This window comes from Ceratotherium simum, chromosome 16, assembly GCF_057802395.1.
Source record: "Ceratotherium simum simum isolate JZ-2026a chromosome 16, ASM5780239v1, whole genome shotgun sequence".
NCBI lineage: Eukaryota > Metazoa > Chordata > Mammalia > Perissodactyla > Rhinocerotidae > Ceratotherium > Ceratotherium simum.
The window spans coordinates 61,546,491-61,565,013 of record NC_141915.1 but is presented as its reverse complement, the minus strand read 5'-3'; the positions used below and the strand labels follow the sequence as shown (position 1 = coordinate 61,565,013).

Genomic DNA, 18,523 nt, shown 5'->3' with positions numbered 1-18,523 from the left:
CACCCTCCCCACCCCCCGCAGTCTCTGGGCTTCAGAGCACTAGGAGCATATGGAAGTAATTAGACCTGAAGGGGGAGGCTGGTGACAAGTGCCAGAACCCGTGCCCCACAGCCACTTTGAAGTGCGCTCAGATGGCGGGGGCGGGCGGGGCACTGGGAAACCCCAGGCCAGCACTCCCCAGCCACATGGTCCAGCCCTCTGCACCAGGGCTGGGGTGGCCCGGCCTGTAACAGCCAGGCGACCTGTGAGGCAGTGGGTGATGCCTGGAGGCCTTTCTTCTCACACCTCAGAGGGGGAGTAATTAACAATGTCAATTAGGTAAAAACCAAGAGGAGGTGGCCTGAGGTTCAGGGAGGACACTTGTGCCCTTGTTAACGAGAGCAAGGCCCCAGCAAGCAGCCCCCGGCCCACACCCTGGTCCAGCCTGGCTGCAGGACTGGCTGGCCCTGGGGTTGGGAGTAGCTGGAGGCCTGTGCCTGCGAGGCTGGGGCAGAGGACCCAGAGGCCCTCTTCAGGAGAAAGGAAGACAGGAGAGTCTCATGAGGGTCAGGAAAGAAGCTTGAGCTTTTATTCCTGCTGAGGGTGGGGAGGGGTCCTGTGGCCGGCAGAGTGGGGACCTCCAGTGTGGCAGCTCTCACCTCTTGCTAGCTGCAGTACAAACACACCAGGATGACCTTGGGGGCCCTGGGCCCCCACCCAGAAGCCCTTCCCCACCCAGCCACCCACCACAGTACCTGGCAGCTTCAGCCATTTGGGCATCTTGCCCAGATCCCTCCTCACAGGCTGGGCTGTCCCAGGGCTGGGCTCAGGGGGCCCCTCAGCAGTTGGCTCCAACTCAACGGGTGTCAGGTCAGGGGCTGGCAGCGGGGATGGGGTCCCAGTGGCCCTGGACAGGCACCTGGGGATGGAAGGCCAAGGCTTATGATAGTAGGCACTGCAGCAGTGGGCTCACCCCACCCCTCTGCAGGCACTCACCTAGCCACCAGCACGTCAGCTGCAGACGGGGAGATAGTGTGTTCCAGCAGCCTGGCCTCCAGGTAGAAGCCTGTAAGATGCCCAGTCTGCCCTCAGGTCACGGAGGTGGAAGAGGGGGTCCCACCCACCACCGCTGCTCTGCAATGGGAAGGGACATGGCCTGGGCAGGTGGCTGTCCCAGCCCAAAGCCCCCAGGGAGTAGGGGATCGTGGTATCTGGGCCGCAGGTCTCCCTCCCAGGCCCGAAGGAAGTCCCCTGCTCTGGGACGTTGATGAGCTGGAACACGGGGACCAGGGCTGGCTGGTGGTGATGGGCAAAGCAAGGGGCCCCCACCTACCTGTGGGCTCCTCAGATCCAAAGTGCACGAGGGCAGCAGGAAAGAGGTTTGCCTGCAAGGATGGCAGAGGGGAGCTTAGGGGGCCAGGTGGGTGCCAGGTGGGCACTGTGGGCAGAGGCCAGTGGGGAAGGTGGGCTGCACCCTACTTCCTGTGGTGGCCTCATGAGGGCTGCACCCGGAGGCAAGCCACACTCACCAGGCCCAGGGCTCTGTTGAGGAGGGCTACGGCCCCCAGCAGGCCGCTGCCATGAGCACAGTCCATTGCCCGGTCCCCATGAGCTGCCCCCAGCCAGGCTTTGCCTGCTCCTTCTCTGGCACCAATCCCAGGGCAAGCCAGGCTAGGGCGTCAGACCACAGGGGACTCTCGAGGGACCAGCCCCAAGCACCAGCTGGACAGGAAGTTCTTGTAGTTTGTGCGCTCTGGCATTTTTAATCACCTCTTCTCCCTCCTGCCCAGTTCCTGGGGTGAACGGCTAACATTCTGAAGGCAGGAAGTAGGCCTGGAAGTCCCCACCCTCTGCAGAGACTGTAGGAGGCAGACAGATCAGAGGAGATACAAACAGACACACAGAACTGCGTGGTGGGAGTACAGGGCAGAGAATGGCCAGGGAGGCCGGAGCGGCATAGGGTGGCTGCCAGCTGGGGCCCCCAGCCTATGCTGTCCCCCTCCCCCATCCATGTTGCCTGAAGAACAGAGAGCGCGGGGGTCTTCAGGGGCAGCCAGACCCCTGAGGGGGTCACCTTCAGGCTGAGGGCAAGCACCCAGACCTGCTGGGAGCAGCTGGCCAGGAGACAGGAGCACCATGGGGGGACCCTCAGCTGGCCCAGGCCCAGGCCCAGGCATGGGGAGTGGGCGACTTGTGGAGACAAGTTGCTTTAGGAGTCCAGGGCCAGAGGTGCTGCCCAGGTCTGCTGCCTTTGAGAGTCCACCAGCCAAGACCCTGAACGCCAATGCTCAGGTTCCCTGACTCAACACTGGGTGGGTTTCGCCTGGTGGGGAAGAGCCAGTGGCAGCTAGTGCGAAGCCCCACCCGCAGAGCGGGCACTGCACTGGGGTCCACACATCCCGCCCTGGGGGGTCCGGGAACTGTGCCTCTCCTGAGCTCCCATCTGTAGGGTTGGTGGCTCAGGGTTTCTGCTCAGGGACTGGCCTCGCCTGCAGAAGCGTGGGATGAAGATGGGTCATACTACCCCTGACATGCCCCTGTAGGCCTCCCAGGCAGGGGGCTGGATGGTAGTACAGAACCAAAGCTATAGGCAGAAGGCCCCAGAGCACCCCCGGCGTCATAACCTGCCTTCCACTCCCACCTCTTCAACCAAGGAGGACCATGGCTGCAAGCCCCAAAGCTGGCCCGAGGTAGCAACGATGCTACTGCCCAAGGATCCGTGTCCTCGGTCCTCGGTGGAAAGGCCACAGCTGCCAGATGAGCGCATCCTCTCTGCTCTTGGCCCTGAGCTCTCGGAGTCAGGGTGATGGGTATTAATAAAAGGAAGCTTCAAAAACCAGGCCTAGGAACACTGAGACTGCAGCCAAAGCCAAGGGACACAGATTAAGGGCTGTGAATGCTCTGAAAACCCCACTGTGACACCTGGGACCAAAGATTCGTGTGGAAGGATGCCCTGGGGGTCTGCGGGGGCTGCCCCAGGGCCCTGGAGGCACTGGAAGCTGGGAGGTGTCCAGGGAACAGGAAGGAGACGTGGGGAGGACAGCGCCCCTACCTTCCCTGGGCTCAGCTTAGCTGGACCCCGACTCAGCCAATGCACCAGGTGCCGGGGGCCACCCTCCCAGCACCGCGCTGGATGGCATTGTACCCATTTCACAGGACCCTGCCCAAGCCCACCCAGCCAGGCCATCTGGGGGCTGTAGAGCTTGAAGCCTTGAAGATCCCTCCTACCAGCTGGGAGTCCTTCGGGCCCCTCGGAGCAGCTCCTCTTGAACTTGGCCTCCCTGTTTCCCCTCAGCACCTGCTGGAAGCCTTCTTCCCACTGGCTTGTATCTCTTGAATCCCAACCAAATAAGGGGTGAGTGGACAGCACAGAAGACCACCATGACCAACACGAGGGAAGGTCTACCTGTCTGCTCAGGCTGAGGAGATCCCTGCAGATCCTGGTGGTCTTCAGAGCCTGCTAAGGGAGATGCCTGAGCCAGGGACAAGGCAGTAGGCGGGGGGCTGAGATGGAGGCAGAACAAGGCCCCCTGGGGCTTGGGGCAGCACGCAGCACTAAAGGGGGCTCAGACCCAGGAAGCAGGTTTGATGTGGGGCCTTTGTGCCCACCAACTGTGTCCCTGCATCCTCCCATCCTGTCCTCAACCCTGCCCTCTCTCAGCAAACACTCACTCTCCTGGTCCAGCAGCCAAAAAGGGCAGCTGGGCTGCCATCCCCCACACCCACCCCATGCTGTCACTCTCTGAAACTCGGGCCGGCTCCAGGGCAGCCAGCAGCCAGAGCACGGCCCTGCCAGGGACATGAAAGCCGGCGGCTTCCTCGCCTGCTCACTCGCGCCCGCTCACTGGCGGGAGGGAGGAAGCCTTCCTTCCCTGAGTCCTGCCAGCTCTCTGATCGCCGGCAGGCAGGGACACCACCCCGCGCAGAAGCCTTGCGGCTCCAAGGCTGAGCTGACGGATGAAAGGAGACGGCTGCTGGTAGCAGAGGCAGAGTGTCACCAGAAATCAGCCGTGTGGGCGGGGCAGGCAGCACCCCAGGGCTCCTAATGGGAGCGGGCCTGGGCGCTAGTCTCCTCCATCCTAAAGCACCTTCCAAATTCAATGTTTATCAACAGGCTGGCCAGAGAAGGAGGGAGGGAGAGAGGGAGGAAAGACAGGCAGGGATGGAGGAAAGAGGCCCAGCACCTCTGGGGCTCCCAGGGTGAAGAAGAAGGGGGCTGCAAAGAGTGGGGAGCACACAGTGCCCTGCTCCCACCCACTTTAACTCCTTTCCTTGGTGAGCTTCCAGCCTCTGTGACTGGTTTTGCCCTATCTCCCCCACAATGGTGGCAGCAAGCAGACCCCCTCGCCCCAACTCAGACCTCTGCAGGGCCTGCCAGCCAGTTAATAAGGGCCAGTCTCTGTTACTAATTAAAACAGCTTAAGAGACTTTGAAGACAAAACCATTAGGCCAGAGAGCTGGGGAGGCCCCAGGCTGCTCTCCCAGAGGCAACAGGACAGGACATTCCTCTTGGCTCTGGAAGGCAGCCCAGCAGGGCACTGCATCAACACTCCTCACCCTTGGGAGCCCTAGGGGCTGATGGCAGGGTGGGGCAGAAGCAGCCACAGTAGCAAGGAGGGCCCACGACAGCATTCCCAGGAGAGGCAGTGGGGTCCAAGGGGAGGCAGGAGCAGGGAAGCAGGCCTGGCAGCAGCCCCTCCAGCCCAGGGCAAAACCTACCCAGTAGCTGGCACCCCTGAGGCCACCTGCAGCTGAGGCCTCTGACCCTTGACCCTTCAGGGGCTCCCCCAGAAGCCCCACCTGCCAGCCCCTTCTCACCCAGCCCGCAGGCAGTCCTGCTCAGGACGGCTGGCAGCCAGCCAGGCAGGCCCACCCTTGCTAGGGCAGGAAGCGGAGGAGGCTGGAAAGCCCCAGAACCAACTTCAGAGGCGCCCTGCTCCCTCCAGTCCGCCAGCTAAAAGGCGTTATTATCCTCCCACAGCAGCTGCCAGGGCGCTCCTCCCGACCAGCCTTGGCCTCGCCCTCCCCAACTGGCCAGAGCAGTGCCCCTAGCCAAACAGTCCGTACCTGAAAGAGGGTCATCGTGTGGTCGTCCAGGACGGTTTTTGGAGGAGCAATGACTGCGGAAATATGGTCTTCTGGGTCAGGAAGCACCTTGCCCCCTGGCCCCTCGCCCCCATCCCCGCTACCCAGGGAAGACAGGCCTGAGGTAAGCGGGGAGGCCCAGGGCCCACAGCCTTCTGAGAGCGTACTTTTGAAGAGCCCCCTCAGCTCACAGCCCTCTGCCCACATCTCTGCTGCTGCAAAAACTCTGGTGAGGGGCTAGGGGGAGGGGCCTTGAACAGACCCACCTGCAGGGGACCCAGCCCCACCCAGTTCCCTATGCAGCCCAGTGGCCTGACCCCTCACCCCCCAGAAGCCCTCCGAGGGAGGCCAGCAGCTCTCCATTCCCCCATCTCCCCACAGCTCCCGGGGGACCTGGAGGAGAGGCCAGAAGCAGAGGGTGCTGAGGCAGGACAAAGGCCGACCTCCCTCCCTCTCTGACTCCCCAGTTCTGGACTTGTCCTCAGACACCAGTGGGCCTCATGGACCACAAGACCTGCCTCCCTCACGACACTGTTTCTATGGGAAAAGCTGCTTAAACCACAATGGGAGGGGTCGGGGGTCATGGAGGCCTGAGCGTGAGCAGGAGGTCCCAGAGGAACACTCACACAGGTGGAACGGCAGCTCGGGGTTCCCAAGGTGGCTCCTCACAAAGTCCTGCAGATCCCCCACTGGAGGAGGAAGGACAAGGTAAGCAGAAGGGCTCCATGGGACAGGCACAGGCCCCATGCTCAGACTCGCTCCAGGGCCCCACTATGGGATGGGACGAGCCGGGTCCAACCTCTGTGCACACCCCCACTGCCCTCCAGGCTGGCCTTGGGGGACTTGCCACCAGCCCCAGGCAGCTGGGCCTCCTGGGCCTCAGGCACTATGGACACTGCTCCCATCCTCAGGCTGAATCCAAGCCCAGGAGTGGAAACTCAAGCTTGGTCCTTCTGCAGTACCCCGAGATGCTCAGCCCTGCTGGACCGCAGTGCAGGCCACCACCGAGACTCCCACCCTGCTGGGAAGCATCCCTCCCCACCCACCACCCAGTCCTGAGCTCCGTCCTGATGAGGCCCCGGGTACAAGGGCATTGTCACACAGCGCCCCAGGGGCCTCGGGGGCCTGCCTGCCACCCTCGCTGTCTTGGGTTCAGGTCACTGAGGGACCCCACTCAGAATTGGTGGCATTGCTGCCTTCCTTCCTGGTGAGCTGTAAGCCCAGGCCAGAGACCCCACTGTTGGGCGTGGGGGAGCCCCGGGCCAACCCTTCCTCTGGCTGCCCCTCTGTCCTGCCGTGCCCAGAAGAGGTGGGTGCACAGCGGCACCCAGTACCACGGCACCGCCAGGCTGGCCTAGTGAGTATCTGACCCACGACACACTCTGCAAGCTCAGAGCCTGCTGCCTGCCCCACAAAAATGAGAGCACCCTGAAACGTCTGTCTCCCTAGAGCCCAAAGACCAGGTGGCTACAGTTCCATGGCCTGGAAGGAGCCAGGAGGGGCTCAGAGGGCGCCCCACCCTCCCAGACGGGGCTGCTTACCTGTCTCACTGGGCCGGAAGAAGCCCTGCAGGATGTAGCGGTCAGGGAACAGGACCCTCAGGACCACCTAGGCCAGGACAAGCCGAGTTGTCAGCAGGACAGCTAGAGCCCGGCCCAGGCAGGAGGAGGCAGCTGCACCCCTGGGCTCACGATGGCCAAGCCCCTCACCCCATACCAGCAGACACCAGGACTGGGGCAGGCAGAAATGCCAGCTGCCCCTGGCCCAGGCTGTGCCCCCCACACTCCTGGCCAGAGCTGCAGCCTCTGCTTGCTGTGCCACGGGCTGGCCACAAGGACCAATCAGGTACCCCCATGTGCATTTGTAAACAATGATGACATCTGTTTTAATTATAAAAAGGGGTTGACTGGTTGATCAATGAACTGTGGCTGCGCAGGCCTCGGGTGAAGCCAGGTGACCACAGCCAGTGGCATGTGGGCTGCGGTTGCTGAGGGTGAGACTTCTGTTCCCTGCTGGAACCACAGGAGACCCCAGCTCAGAGCCACGCGCAGACATCCGCCAACCACTCCACGTACCTTTGGGTATCGCTCCAGTTTCTCCTTCATCTGAGCCTCCCTGAAGGCCTTGGTCACTAAGGGCGCTTCTTCTAGGCGCTTCCTGCAGGGGGGTGAGGGGTGGTGAAGGTGCCAGGTCTCCCCAGCCAGAGCAGAGGCCCCACACCAGCTGGACTCTGGATTTCTTTCTTGCCCCACCCCGGCCTCCATAGGCTGCTCCCCCATAGAGGGCTATAATAGGAGACCCCTGCCTAGGCCCCTGAACCCCACAAGGTGCTGCCGAGGGCATGGGTGTCGGGGATCCAAAGTGGGAAGCAGGGAGACACCGAAGGGGCCAGGGGCACACCCACCGCTCACTCTTGAGTTGGGCCAGGCGTCTTCGCACGTCATCCACGGTCACCTCGAAGAACTCATCAGGCAGCTCTGCAGGCCAGGCCTGGAGCAGCTCTTCCAGGTCAGGATGGCACACCACAGTATCTCGGTCCACCGGCTGGGTAGGCAGAAGGCTCGGCTGATGTAGGCTCCCAGGAGGCTGGGTCACCCAGGCCCCACAGCTGGAGTGGCCGTGCAGGCCCCTGAGTTGAGCACACGCCCTCACCGGGGCCCACCTGTCAGCCCATGGCCAGGGCCAGGTCTCCAGGGTGGGGTGTAGGCTGTGGGCTGGGGGACCCCACCCCAGGCCCAGCCTGTCCAGGACCAGAGCACCCCCCAGGCCTGCCTCCTCAGCAACGCTGATGATCACCAGCAGGGCACATGGCTCAGCCAGGCGGGCTGGCACCCGTGGCCCCCTCACAAGAGTAAGGTAAATGGCAGCTTGGCAGGGCCAGCCTCCCCAGCAGCTCCTCTGCTCACTCCTGTCTCCGTGGGGGGCCCCTCACAAGAGGCCCAGGGAGCTGCCTGCTGTCACGGTCCCCCAAAGTGGCCACGTCAGGGGCTCCACCAGAGAGCAGGGGAAGCAACAGCCCCTAAATTAGAGGTTTGGCAGAAACCTGTCAACCACTGGCCCCAGAGCCAGGCTGACTCCCCTTCTCCTCCCCAGGGGAGCGGCCCAGCCCCCGCTCTGCCCACCCTGGGGACACAGGAAGGGACAGCGTCACTCCTAACTGGCAGCAACGATGGTGGAAATTACCAGGCAGGGCTCGCTCTGCTTGCGGCACCTCCAGGTGGGTAACTTCAGCAAGTGCAATGGGGGTGGGACGCCGCCCATGGAGCAGGGCCTGACGGAGGCGTCCAGCTAGGCCAGCAGGACCCGCACCAGGTCCTGTCCTCCCTCACATAAAACAGCTGTGAGCTGTCAGGGGCGAAGGCACCCTCTGCCCTCTGCCCCTGCCTGCCCCTCACCTCCCGACTCTGGCTTCAGCATAGGAATTCCACCTCCTGCTTCTGGACACCCGGGGACGGGCTTGGCAGGCTCTTGGAACACACTTCCCCAAATGTCCCTTCCTGCAGCCTTCTACACAGCCCAGCCTGGCCACAGCCCCACCTGCTCTAAATGTTAGCCTCACCGCCCTGGGGATGGCCAGGCCTAGGCCGCTCGAGGGCCAGGGCTGCCCAGTGTTTGAGGACTCACCAGTCCAGTGCACCCGCCAGGTGCCTCCAGGGCTGCCCACCCCCAGCCACACCCAAGGCCTCGACTGTCCACACCAGCAGCTCCCTACAGTCCACTGAGCGCACGGCTGCATCACACATCACAACACAGCTCGCCCTCTGTGAAGGAAGGTGTGCTCTCACCAGGAAGCCCCTCTGATCTCGGGGCGCTGTGGAAGTGGCCAGGAAGGGCTGGCTGAGGCCCAGGCAGCAGAGCCCGTAGGTGGCTGACTGAGGCCCCTGGGGGCTGCCCCTTCAAAGCCACAACCATCCTGCAGCCGCCACGGGCAGTCTACACCAGAGCTTTTTATAACCCGATGCCAGGCGCCAGGCTGCCCCCCACAGCCACGGCGCCTGCATTCCAGAAGGGCCAAGAGCTCGCCCGGGTTCCTGAGGGAGGGCAAGGGCAGAACGTGGACATGCCTGAGCTGGGAACCGCCATGTCCATGAGTTCTAGGTCCCCAGGAGCTCAAGCACCAAGCCCCCAGGCTAACGAGCAAGCTCTGGGACCAGCCTGTCCCGCTCCCTCCGAGGACCCAGTCCTGGGCATGGGAATCACCCTGAGAACTCAGCAATCAGGTGATGCGCAGTCTGTGGCACTGAGCTGAGCCTGACCATCCAGATGGGCCCTGACCTCAGGACACGATTGGTGAAGCCAGGCCCAGGGAGCATGTGGCCACTTTGGCCTCCCCGTCCTCCCTGGCACTGCCAGGACACAGCCTGGGGGTGACCAGGAGGACTGCAGGCTGCTGGCAGTGCCAACAACTCCAAGGCCACAGCCCTCTCCCTGGGCCACTTGCAGAATGGGGAACACAGGTGATACCAACCATGTCTTCACACTGCTCAGGGGCCACTAACTTTCAGTCAGAAAATAAAACTGACAAAATCCCTCTCTGGTTTTGGATCTACCGTCAATTTCCACCCCTCCCCTCGTCTCCCCTCTGCTCCAAAAGCCTGTCTGTTAAAGAGAAGCAAAGAGCCGGGGTCCCACACAGGAACCAGAGTGCCAGGTAAGAGCTGCCTCAGGACACACTCTCCACACTGCCCTGCGCCCCTGGGGCCTCCCTTCCTCTGGGCACAGAAGCCAGAATTCCCAGCAGCCTCTGCTGCCCAACAGACCCCAGGGGCCAGACCACTCGAGTCCCAGAGCTGCTGCCATGTCCTGGCCCCAGGTGGGCTCTGTCCCACGAGAAGAGACTGAGGTCCGTGGCTGGGCTGGTAGGAAGTATCACGCTGCCACCAAATGACTGAGGGAGAAGCCAGGGCTTCAAACGCCTCGACTTAGCCTTCCCCAGGAGAAAGCATTTCCACCGCAGAGAAGAGGGCTGAGGAGGAGAAAAAGGCACACGTGGGTGCGGGGCCTCACAGGGCACACTGCGCTAGGGAAGGCCAGAGCCCGCGGCCTCTCGGCCAAGCCCTGGCCCTGCTGGCAGTGCCAACAGCCCTGACGCTCTACCGGCAACCTGTCCTTCACCCGCCATTCCCTGGTCGTCAGCAGGTATTACACAGGCCCCATCCTAGGTGGATTTATGGAGATATTTTTGGATGGAGAGTAGAGATCTAGGATGAGATGCTGTTAGGAAAAAGAGCACACACAGCGGCAACCGCGAAGGAACGGCGCGGTGCCTCAGCCCTCACTCCGGGGAAGGAGTTCCCGTGAGTTGGCTGAGGGCCACAGCCCTGGGGCGGGGAGGGGGCCCCAAGATGAACCTCCTGGCTGGTGCCCGAGGATGCTGGCAGGGTCGCAGGCTCTGGGCTAAGAAGACAGAGCTCAGCTCGGGACCTTCTCGGCGCTTCTCACAACTGGCCTTCACGGCCTAAACCTCCAAATTGGCTCCTGAGGCTTCCAGGGAGCCACGCAGAGGACAGCACTTCCACCGAGAACGTGACGTCACCAGGCCTGGGTCATCCTTGCAAAGGCACTGGTTTTCCACCTCATCGACTCAAGGCCTGGCTCCTAAACACTGTCAGTCTACAAAGACACGGTCCCAGGCCCCCATCCCTTTAGCCCAGAGAGAGCCAGAGGAGCTGGTCCCTCCCCCGGTGCCCTGGACACTGTGGCATTGGCGAGAGGATGGGCAGAATAACAGGGACGCAGCCAGAGCCCAAGTGGCCAAAGGCCCAGTGTAAGGTCTCAGCCCATAGGGCGGGGGATCTATTATGACTGCGCCTGACGAAACTGAGGCACAGACGCAATCCTGAGGAGAGGTGCTAGTGTCTGCGGGCTCCAAGCGGGCAGCCATGAGAGACCCTTCTGATGAAATGCCCAGGCCAGGGGCTCTTGTTTCCTGCAAACGCAGGACCCTGGCACAGACTCCCAGGTCCTAGCCTACACCAAGCGTCTTACAGCCAAGAGAACATCCAGAAAAACAGCAAGGAGGGGAGGCAGTCTGTGAATGGGACGACACTTGCCAGGGGCCTGGGAGGTGCGTAGGAGGGACAAGACCCTCTGAGAGGCAGAGGGACAGGAGCACTCTCTGCAGGCCCTGGATGACAGCCCAAAGCTGGACAGATACTGGACTGGCACCCAGGCCATTTAGAGGTGGAGACTTGATGACCAACCACCACTGCTGCCCTCAGAAACAGCCCCTGCCACACTGGGACCAGCCCTGTGAGCAAGACCCGAGGGAAGGAAGGCATAAAGGCACTGCCCACCCTCGGCCCCATGCCAGGCTCAGCGCGGCCAGCAGGCACAGCCAGGGGCCGGGCAGGGAGGGGACAGGGGGCCAGGTGCTGGTCTGAGACGTGGACCCAGTGCGTCCCCGGACAGTCAGGTGGACATGCTCCAGCAGCCGCCGCATGAGTGGCTGAGGATCCATTTGGGCACACAGGGGTCCCCTCATGTCAGAAGTGGCCTCGCTGCCCACTGAGGTTTCCTTTTCTTGACAGTAATTTTCCAGGACGTGATGACACATGGAGAAAAAAACGTAAAAACTATTTGGAGGTGACCTCAACCCCAGATTTTCCAGCTTCCCTGTGAGGATTCTTGTTTTCCTCCCTCCCTCCTCCCCTCTCTCCCACCTCACTCTCAGCCCAGACTGTCCTCTGACAATGGTTTTGGGTAAGAGAGAATGTGAAGCGTTTCCCCTTGAGGCTTGGAGCTTCAATGAATCAGTGCTCAAGGGACAGAGGCCAAACCTCCTGAGCTACTCACAGAGCCAGCCGCCCTGTGGAGGGAGGGCCAGACCACATGGACACCATCAAAGGCCTCCAGGCAGGCAGGGACAGCTGTGCCAGAGCTCAAGGCCAGGCCTGATCCCAGGCAAGGCTGCACACGGGAACTCCTCTGAACACCCAAGGCCCTGGTCACGAAGCTCGCAGAGATGTGGTGGCGCAAGGCAGCCTCAGCAGATCCCCTCACCCACCAGCCAGCGCCAGCCAGAGACAGTGCTTTACCCAGGCCTGGGGCCCAACATCCACTCCTGGCTCTGCCCACCCTTCTGAGCAGAAGAAATGAGAGAAGTTCTTTAAAAAGAAAAGATCAGGGTAGCTAAATGCTGGGCCGCAGCAGCAACAATGGCACATTTTAAAACTGAGTGGCTCCCACGCATCCGTGGTGTGGCCAGGCATGTATCGCTGTGGATAAGGCCCATGAACCCCCAAAGTACTGAAATAAATAACTGTAGGGTGTGGTTCAGGGTGTCCTCATCAAGAGGCCTGGCACCTGCCCCTGGGGAGCCCAGGGACTGCACAGCCTGAGGTCAGCAAGCCTCAGAGGAGTGGACACCCACAGAGACCAAAGGGCCAGGAAGAATCTGGCAGAGAGCCCTGGAGGCCGCCTGGCCCCACCTGGGCAGCTCTGGGGTTGCAGGGGTGCTCTGGTGGCCAGGGCGCCCTGCACACCCATTCTCCACTCTGGCTCACAGGTTGGGCATCTGTCTCTCCCCTCAGTCTAGTCATGGCTGAGACACAGCAGGACAGAGACGGCTGGAGGGCACCTGCCCATTGCTAGGCTTCAAAAACTGCCACAAGACTCGGCCAGCACCTTCAAAGCCACTGACCATCTGCCAACAAACCTCAATGGACATTCCAATCAAGGCCATGGCTGCGTCTCTTGGGACAGCTGGGCCCCTGGGGTGTCGCCAGAGCCCAGAGGACATCCACAAACACTGACTGAGCACAGCAGGGACAGGCTCGCACCACGCTCTGCGCACACACGTGGGGGACATCACGAGCAGGTGCCTTGGGCCAAGGGAACAAGGGTGGCAGGGGAGCAATGGGCACCACACCCAGTCCACTCCAGCCCCCAGACCCTGGCCAGGCTTGTAAACCAGGGAGCAGGGACAGCCAGAGGCAAGGCTGACACCTGCTGTGAGACGGGGGTGCAAGGCACCGAGGAAGTCCCCAACTCCCCGTCTCTGGGGGGGCAAGCCCACCTCCTTGAAGGTGTGGGGCAGGCAGGGGAGACGCTGTCAACTGCCCACCCTGCCTAGTGGATCAGGGCCTTTGATCAGACTCCCATGCCAGCCGCGTGGGGGGCGCCTGCTGGGACTGCGGCCCAGCCATGCACAGAGATGCGGGGCGGCCTCCAAGGCCGGCAGAAGGACTTCAAAGGACAGGCCATCGGCTGCCGAGCAGCCCCAGCCTCTCCCTGTACCCGGTTCTGATGGCCAGTAAAACTACCTTCTAATAATTAATGTTCTGACATCAAAGGCAGGAGCAGCTGGGGTCTGTAAACCATCCTGGGCCTCAGCAGAGGACCTGCCTATATTTTATCCTGTCTCTTCTGACTCTTTACTTAAATCTAAAAACCACACGCAGGCAAAACACTACTGGGAGACTTGGAAGCTCTTTTAGATACTGGAGTGTGCCTTTGAAGTTCCCCCAAAGTTCTGTTTTGTTCCCTTCTCCCCTCCCCCAGGACTGAAAAGGGACACAAAACAGACACCATGTGGCTGGCGGCCCTCTGGGTGTGCGGCTGTTAGTGACAGGAGGCGTGAGGCGGGCGGGCGGGTGTGGGACGCTCCACAATCAACCAGCTGCTGGGACTCCCACATCAAAGGCACGCACTGCTGGCAGCCAGGCAGACCCTCCCCAAGACCCCTCCTGCCTGGGGCCCCAGGGTCAGCATGCAGGGCTGCACTGGGATCCTGTGCCTGGACAGCAACCACCCACCGGGCAAGCACAAGCCCAGGCCACCCTCCACACGCCCACGGGGCCATCAGCAGGTTCCCAAGAGACACAGAGAACCAGGGCCTGCCCAAGTTGGGGGAGCCAGGGGCCCAGCAGCCCCACTCCACGCACCACTGTGGCTTTAGGGTGGGAGAAGGAGACAGTCAGCCCCAGCCCCAGGGTCTGGCCCTCAAACCCAGGGGCCCCTAGGAAGAGCAGGCCCAGGGGGAGTCAGGCACCCACAACAGCTCACCCCAACCACATGGGTCTGCTTTCCGCTGCTGATTCTGGGCCCAGGTGACAAAGGCCATGAGACTGGGGCCTGCACACTGGTTTCCAACGTGGCCCAAACATCAGCATGGAAGCCAGTGGGGTCCCCAAAGGCTGGGGTACCACTGCCACCACCTCCCCAGGATGGACGTTCACGGGACTCGGGACTGCCTTGGTCCCCCTCCCCTGTCCACTCAGCAAGGACACATCAAGGGTGGTTCAGGGAGCAAGAGCGAATCCCAGCCACCGACCCTCTGAAGGGACCCAGGCTCTGTTCCACAGCTGACCTGCCCCCACCGCCCCAGCACAGGTGCCCTTGACTCTCCACCCTCCCCAGGTGTATGACATGGCGACAAGTGGGGGGGCTCCAGAAGAGACAGGATGCAGGTGGGTGGGTTTCAGCAGCACAACCTCTGTAGTCTTTCACTTATGAACATGGATGCAAAACTCTGAACTAAGATATTAGTTAACCACCACTAAAGTGTAGCTAAAAAGGAAACACATCACTGAAACTGGATTGATCCCTGGAATGCAAGGATGGCTTGACAAGGGGAATCTATCCAAAACCACACGTGAATAATCTGAAGGAGAAAAAAGGCATAAAATTATCTCACAGAAGAAACAGTTTATAAAGCTCCACACCCACTTATGATAAAAAAAAGTTCTCAGAAATTAGGAATAGAAACTCTCGGGGCCGGCCCCGTGGCTTAGCGGTTAAGTATGTGCGCTCTGCTACTGGTGGCCCGGGTTCAGATCCCGGGCACACACCGATGCACCGCTTGTCCGGCCATGCTGAGGTGGCATCCCACATACAGCAACAGAAGGATGTACAACTATGACATACAACTATCTACCGGGGCTTTGGGGAGAAAAAGAGAAAAAAAAAAAAAAAAAAGGAGGAGGATTGGCAACAGATGTTAGCTCAGGGGCAGTCTTCCTCAGCAAAAAGAGGAGGATTGGCATGGATGTTAGCTCAGGACTGATCTTCCTCACAAAAAAAAAAAAGAAGAAACTCTCTTAATTTCATAAAGGCTTTTCACAGCACACATCATCCTTCACAGATAAACTACAGATTATTCCCTTTAAGGTCAAAGTCAGGACAAGGATGCTCACTAAAACTGCTAGTATTCAACAAATACTGGAGACACAATCACTACGATACAAGAAGAAAACTGAGAGAAGTAAAGACACAAAGGGAAAAAAAAAACTGACACTCTTTGTAGAGACCTCAACTGAAACTAAGAAACTACTGGAACTAATAAAGCAGATTAGCATGGCTGCTGGGTACAAAAACCAACAGCATTCCACGTCCTGGGTCAAGACTTGTCATCCTCATTCAAGCTCCCCCACCACCATGGGATGGTTGTAAGAAACTTTTCAGGTCACTTCTCTTAAGAGTCCTGCAATGGCTCTCCATCATCTGGAAAGGTGATTTGTGAAAAGGAATTTTTCTCAGCAGTGGAACCCTGTTTGTCACAGAAAAATCTCGAGTGAATCTTGAGTACAGGCGCACGACGCAGGTGGGATGGAGCCGGTGGGAAAGGGAGAGAAGGTGGAGAACCTGGAGCCCCAGGCATCTCAGGGTGACACCCACCCACAGCTGCGCAGCTTCAGGGGACTCTACACATGACAACATGCAGCCCAGGCTGGAAACCCAGGCTGGTCCCAGTGTCAGGTCTCTTTAATGGTGTTCCTAACACTTCAAGAGACATGCTGGCCGGAGGGAAAGACCTTCTCTGGGTGGACGACCCGGAGCCTTCTCAGGAACCACGACTAGGAAATAGGGGAGCCCGGGGCAGTCCAGGAGCCCAAGATCCCTGGGGAATCGGTCACATGCCTGTACTGCTAATGGGGAGTTGGGTCTGTGAGTGCTGCCAAGGGAGCAGTCACATAGAGGGATCCACCATTGCAGCACCTGGGCCGACACCATCCGTGCTGCAGCTTCCCAAAGACACCAGCGGGACCTCTGTTGTGTGACCCATGAAATCCTGACTGGACACAGGCCCAGTGGCCCTCTGATTCGAAAGTTCCACACCAGGACCCAGCATGAGAACCGACCTGATGGGCAGCCCACGCATGTCCTCCCTCAGGAGCTCCGACGTGGCTGCAGCTGGCCAGGGTGGGCCCAGGCGAACCCAGCCTCACCCACAAGGGACCAGAGATGGCCTCAGGGGCTGGCACCATCAGACGGTGCGGGAGGTAGACGCTGGTGTGATGCCGAGAGCCTGCCCAACACATGCCTGGCTCCTGCAGAGGCACCGCCCACCTGGGGGTCCCCTCGCTTTGGGGGCCACACCCCAACCTGTCACTGCCTGCGCAGCCTGATCCAAAATGTGGGGCCCCTTCCACCCCTCGGGTTGGTGTATGGTCAGAGGAGTGGACGGGAATGGGCATAACTGTGGGGGCAGGGTGTGAGATTCAGGGACAAGCAGACCGACATGACAGCTCAAGTCAGAGGCACTCAACGATGGACCTGGCCATCAAGAAAACACACTGTTTGCAAAACTTGCCCAGTGTGGCACTGACGGTGGTTGTGTTTATGCAGTCAATTATACCTCAATAAAGCTAATCACAGAAGAGAAGACAACATACTGGAGGTGTGTCAAGGCCTAGACAAGAGCCCGTTCACTCAGCCATTTCACTCACTCAGTGAAAGCTGCACTCCCTCCTCCCAGCCATGTTAAAGCGGCCGGCGGGAATTTCCACGCCAAATTAGTCCCTCCCAGAGATACCAAGCGCCCCACCCACTCAGCTTGTGAAGAGTGAGCAAACTCACCACCTCCCTCCTGCTTGGTCTAGGGCAATGTTAAAATCACTCTGCACGCCCTGCACACCTGCTGGCTAGCGGGGAAGACAGTCAATAAGCTGTGGGGGTCGCTCGGCTCAGGAATCAATGTGCCAAAGCCACATGCGCGTCAAAAGCCGGTCAAAACCACCGGCCCAGGCAAGAAGGGTGGAGGGCAATGACTCCAACGCAGCGCCTGGGACACAACTGCTCCAAGCCCCCACACCAACACAGAGGGTCACCAGGAAGGCAGGCTGTCTTGGCTGTGACCATGATCACGGGGGCACATGAGTTTGTCAAAGCCCATCAAACTGTACATCTAAAATAGTGCCTCAACGAAGTGGATTTCAGAAAAAACAAAGCCAAAAAATCACTTCCCTAAGAAAACAAAAATGTGCCCAGAGACCCTGCCACACTCCCAGGCTGACCAGCCAAGAGGTCAGGTGCAATCAGGAGAAAAGACCCCCCAGCAAGCAGCTCGCCCCTTACCGGCTCTGGCTCCGGCTCCAGCTGGGGATCCTGGCCAGGCCTCGACTTCTTTGGCTTGGAGGGGCCTCCGGGGCTAGAGTAAGACTTTGGCAATTTGGCTGAAGATGACATCAGAGACCTTGAAGACCCGGAGGGGCCCCCCAGGCGCTGTCCCCCCCCTGAGAAAGGAACGAAGGGGCTAGGTGCAGGCTCCTTTGAGATCTGCTTTGCCTGAGCATCCACCGGCTTTGGGCCCAGGCCATCCACGTGGCCAGACCCCGAGGCACCCGCCTCATCCTGATGGCTCCCGTCGCCCCAGCTGAGCCCTACTGAGCTCAACGGAAGCAGAGGGCTGCCAGCTGCCTGATCAGCTGATGTGGAAAGAATTGGGCTTCCTGGGCTTTCGCTCCTGGAGACCCCATGCTCCTGCTTGCCGGCAGAGTCTCGTTGCTTCATGGCAAACCTGAGGGGAAGGCCCAGAAAGCAGATGAAACTCCATACACAGAGCCTGTCCCTGCTCCTAGGTCTCACAGCCCCAGCGTCTTAACCTTTTCAGCACTCCATGGCCCCCTTCCCGTCCCCCCTTTACCCAACAGTGCCAAGCCCGCCAGGCCCACAGGCAGGAGAAGCTGCCGGGCAGCAGCCTCAGATTGAGGGGCAAGGACCGCAGGGGCACGTTTTCTCTTCTACTTTTCCATGTTTCTTGTTTCCTTTCCTTTGAGACCCCATTTCTTCCACTAAACAAGACTCAGAGGCCCCCCCACCTGATGATGGCGCTGCCCCCGGTGAGGCCCAGCGACTGCAGCGTCGTGCCCTGCAAGGCAGCTTTGCCGGTCACCTGTGAGGAGGGAACAGGACAGGAGACAAAGCTCCCCCACCTGACCTGGGCGCAGGTACCACGGGCCCTGCCCACCTGCCAAGCCCAGCTCACGCCACCGCCCCCAGCCTGGGCACTAACATCACTGGCACCACAGGGGCCCCCCAGCCAGCCCCAACTCAGTGCTGGCTCCCGAGAGGCCTGGGTCCAGCCTCCCACACCCCACCTGACCTGCACCTGAACATCTGCTCACTGGTCTACATCTGTCCCCCCAACCCGTCCCATCCGAAGCCTGGGCGGGTAGGACTCAAGCCCGGGTTAGCCACATCTGACCAGCTGACCAGTCGTCTGAGGGCTGGCCTGATC

The 18,523-nt window shown here is 60.5% G+C and overlaps 1 protein-coding gene across 10 annotated transcripts in view; it reads right to left on the bottom strand.

Annotated features, from left to right (window-relative positions):
• Positions 1–540: 540 nt before the first annotated feature.
• The window catches only part of ASPSCR1 (ASPSCR1 tether for SLC2A4, UBX domain containing), a 31,213-nt gene continuing 13,230 nt past the window's right edge, over positions 541–18,523 (bottom strand). For 4 of the 10 annotated variants that reach the window (XM_087441809.1, XM_087441810.1, XM_087441812.1 and 1 more), the window contains exons 6-13: positions 18,105–18,178; positions 17,362–17,803; positions 7,469–7,608; positions 7,140–7,221; positions 6,606–6,672; positions 5,691–5,753; positions 5,047–5,099; positions 2,642–3,436 (exon numbers count right to left, since the gene is read on the bottom strand). In XM_087441809.1, the coding sequence (XP_087297935.1) occupies positions 2,822–3,436; positions 5,047–5,099; positions 5,691–5,753; positions 6,606–6,672; positions 7,140–7,221; positions 7,469–7,608; positions 17,362–17,803; positions 18,105–18,178 (1,536 nt within the window). In that variant the 3' untranslated portion in view covers positions 2,642–2,821. Of the gene's footprint in view, positions 649–734; positions 899–975; positions 1,046–1,312; positions 1,365–1,569; positions 1,839–2,620; positions 3,437–5,046; positions 5,100–5,690; positions 5,754–6,605; positions 6,673–7,139; positions 7,222–7,468; positions 7,609–17,361; positions 17,804–18,104; positions 18,179–18,523 lie in introns of those variants that run through there. The other 6 variants (XM_014789370.2, XM_087441811.1, XM_087441815.1 and 3 more) reach the window with 6 other exon arrangements.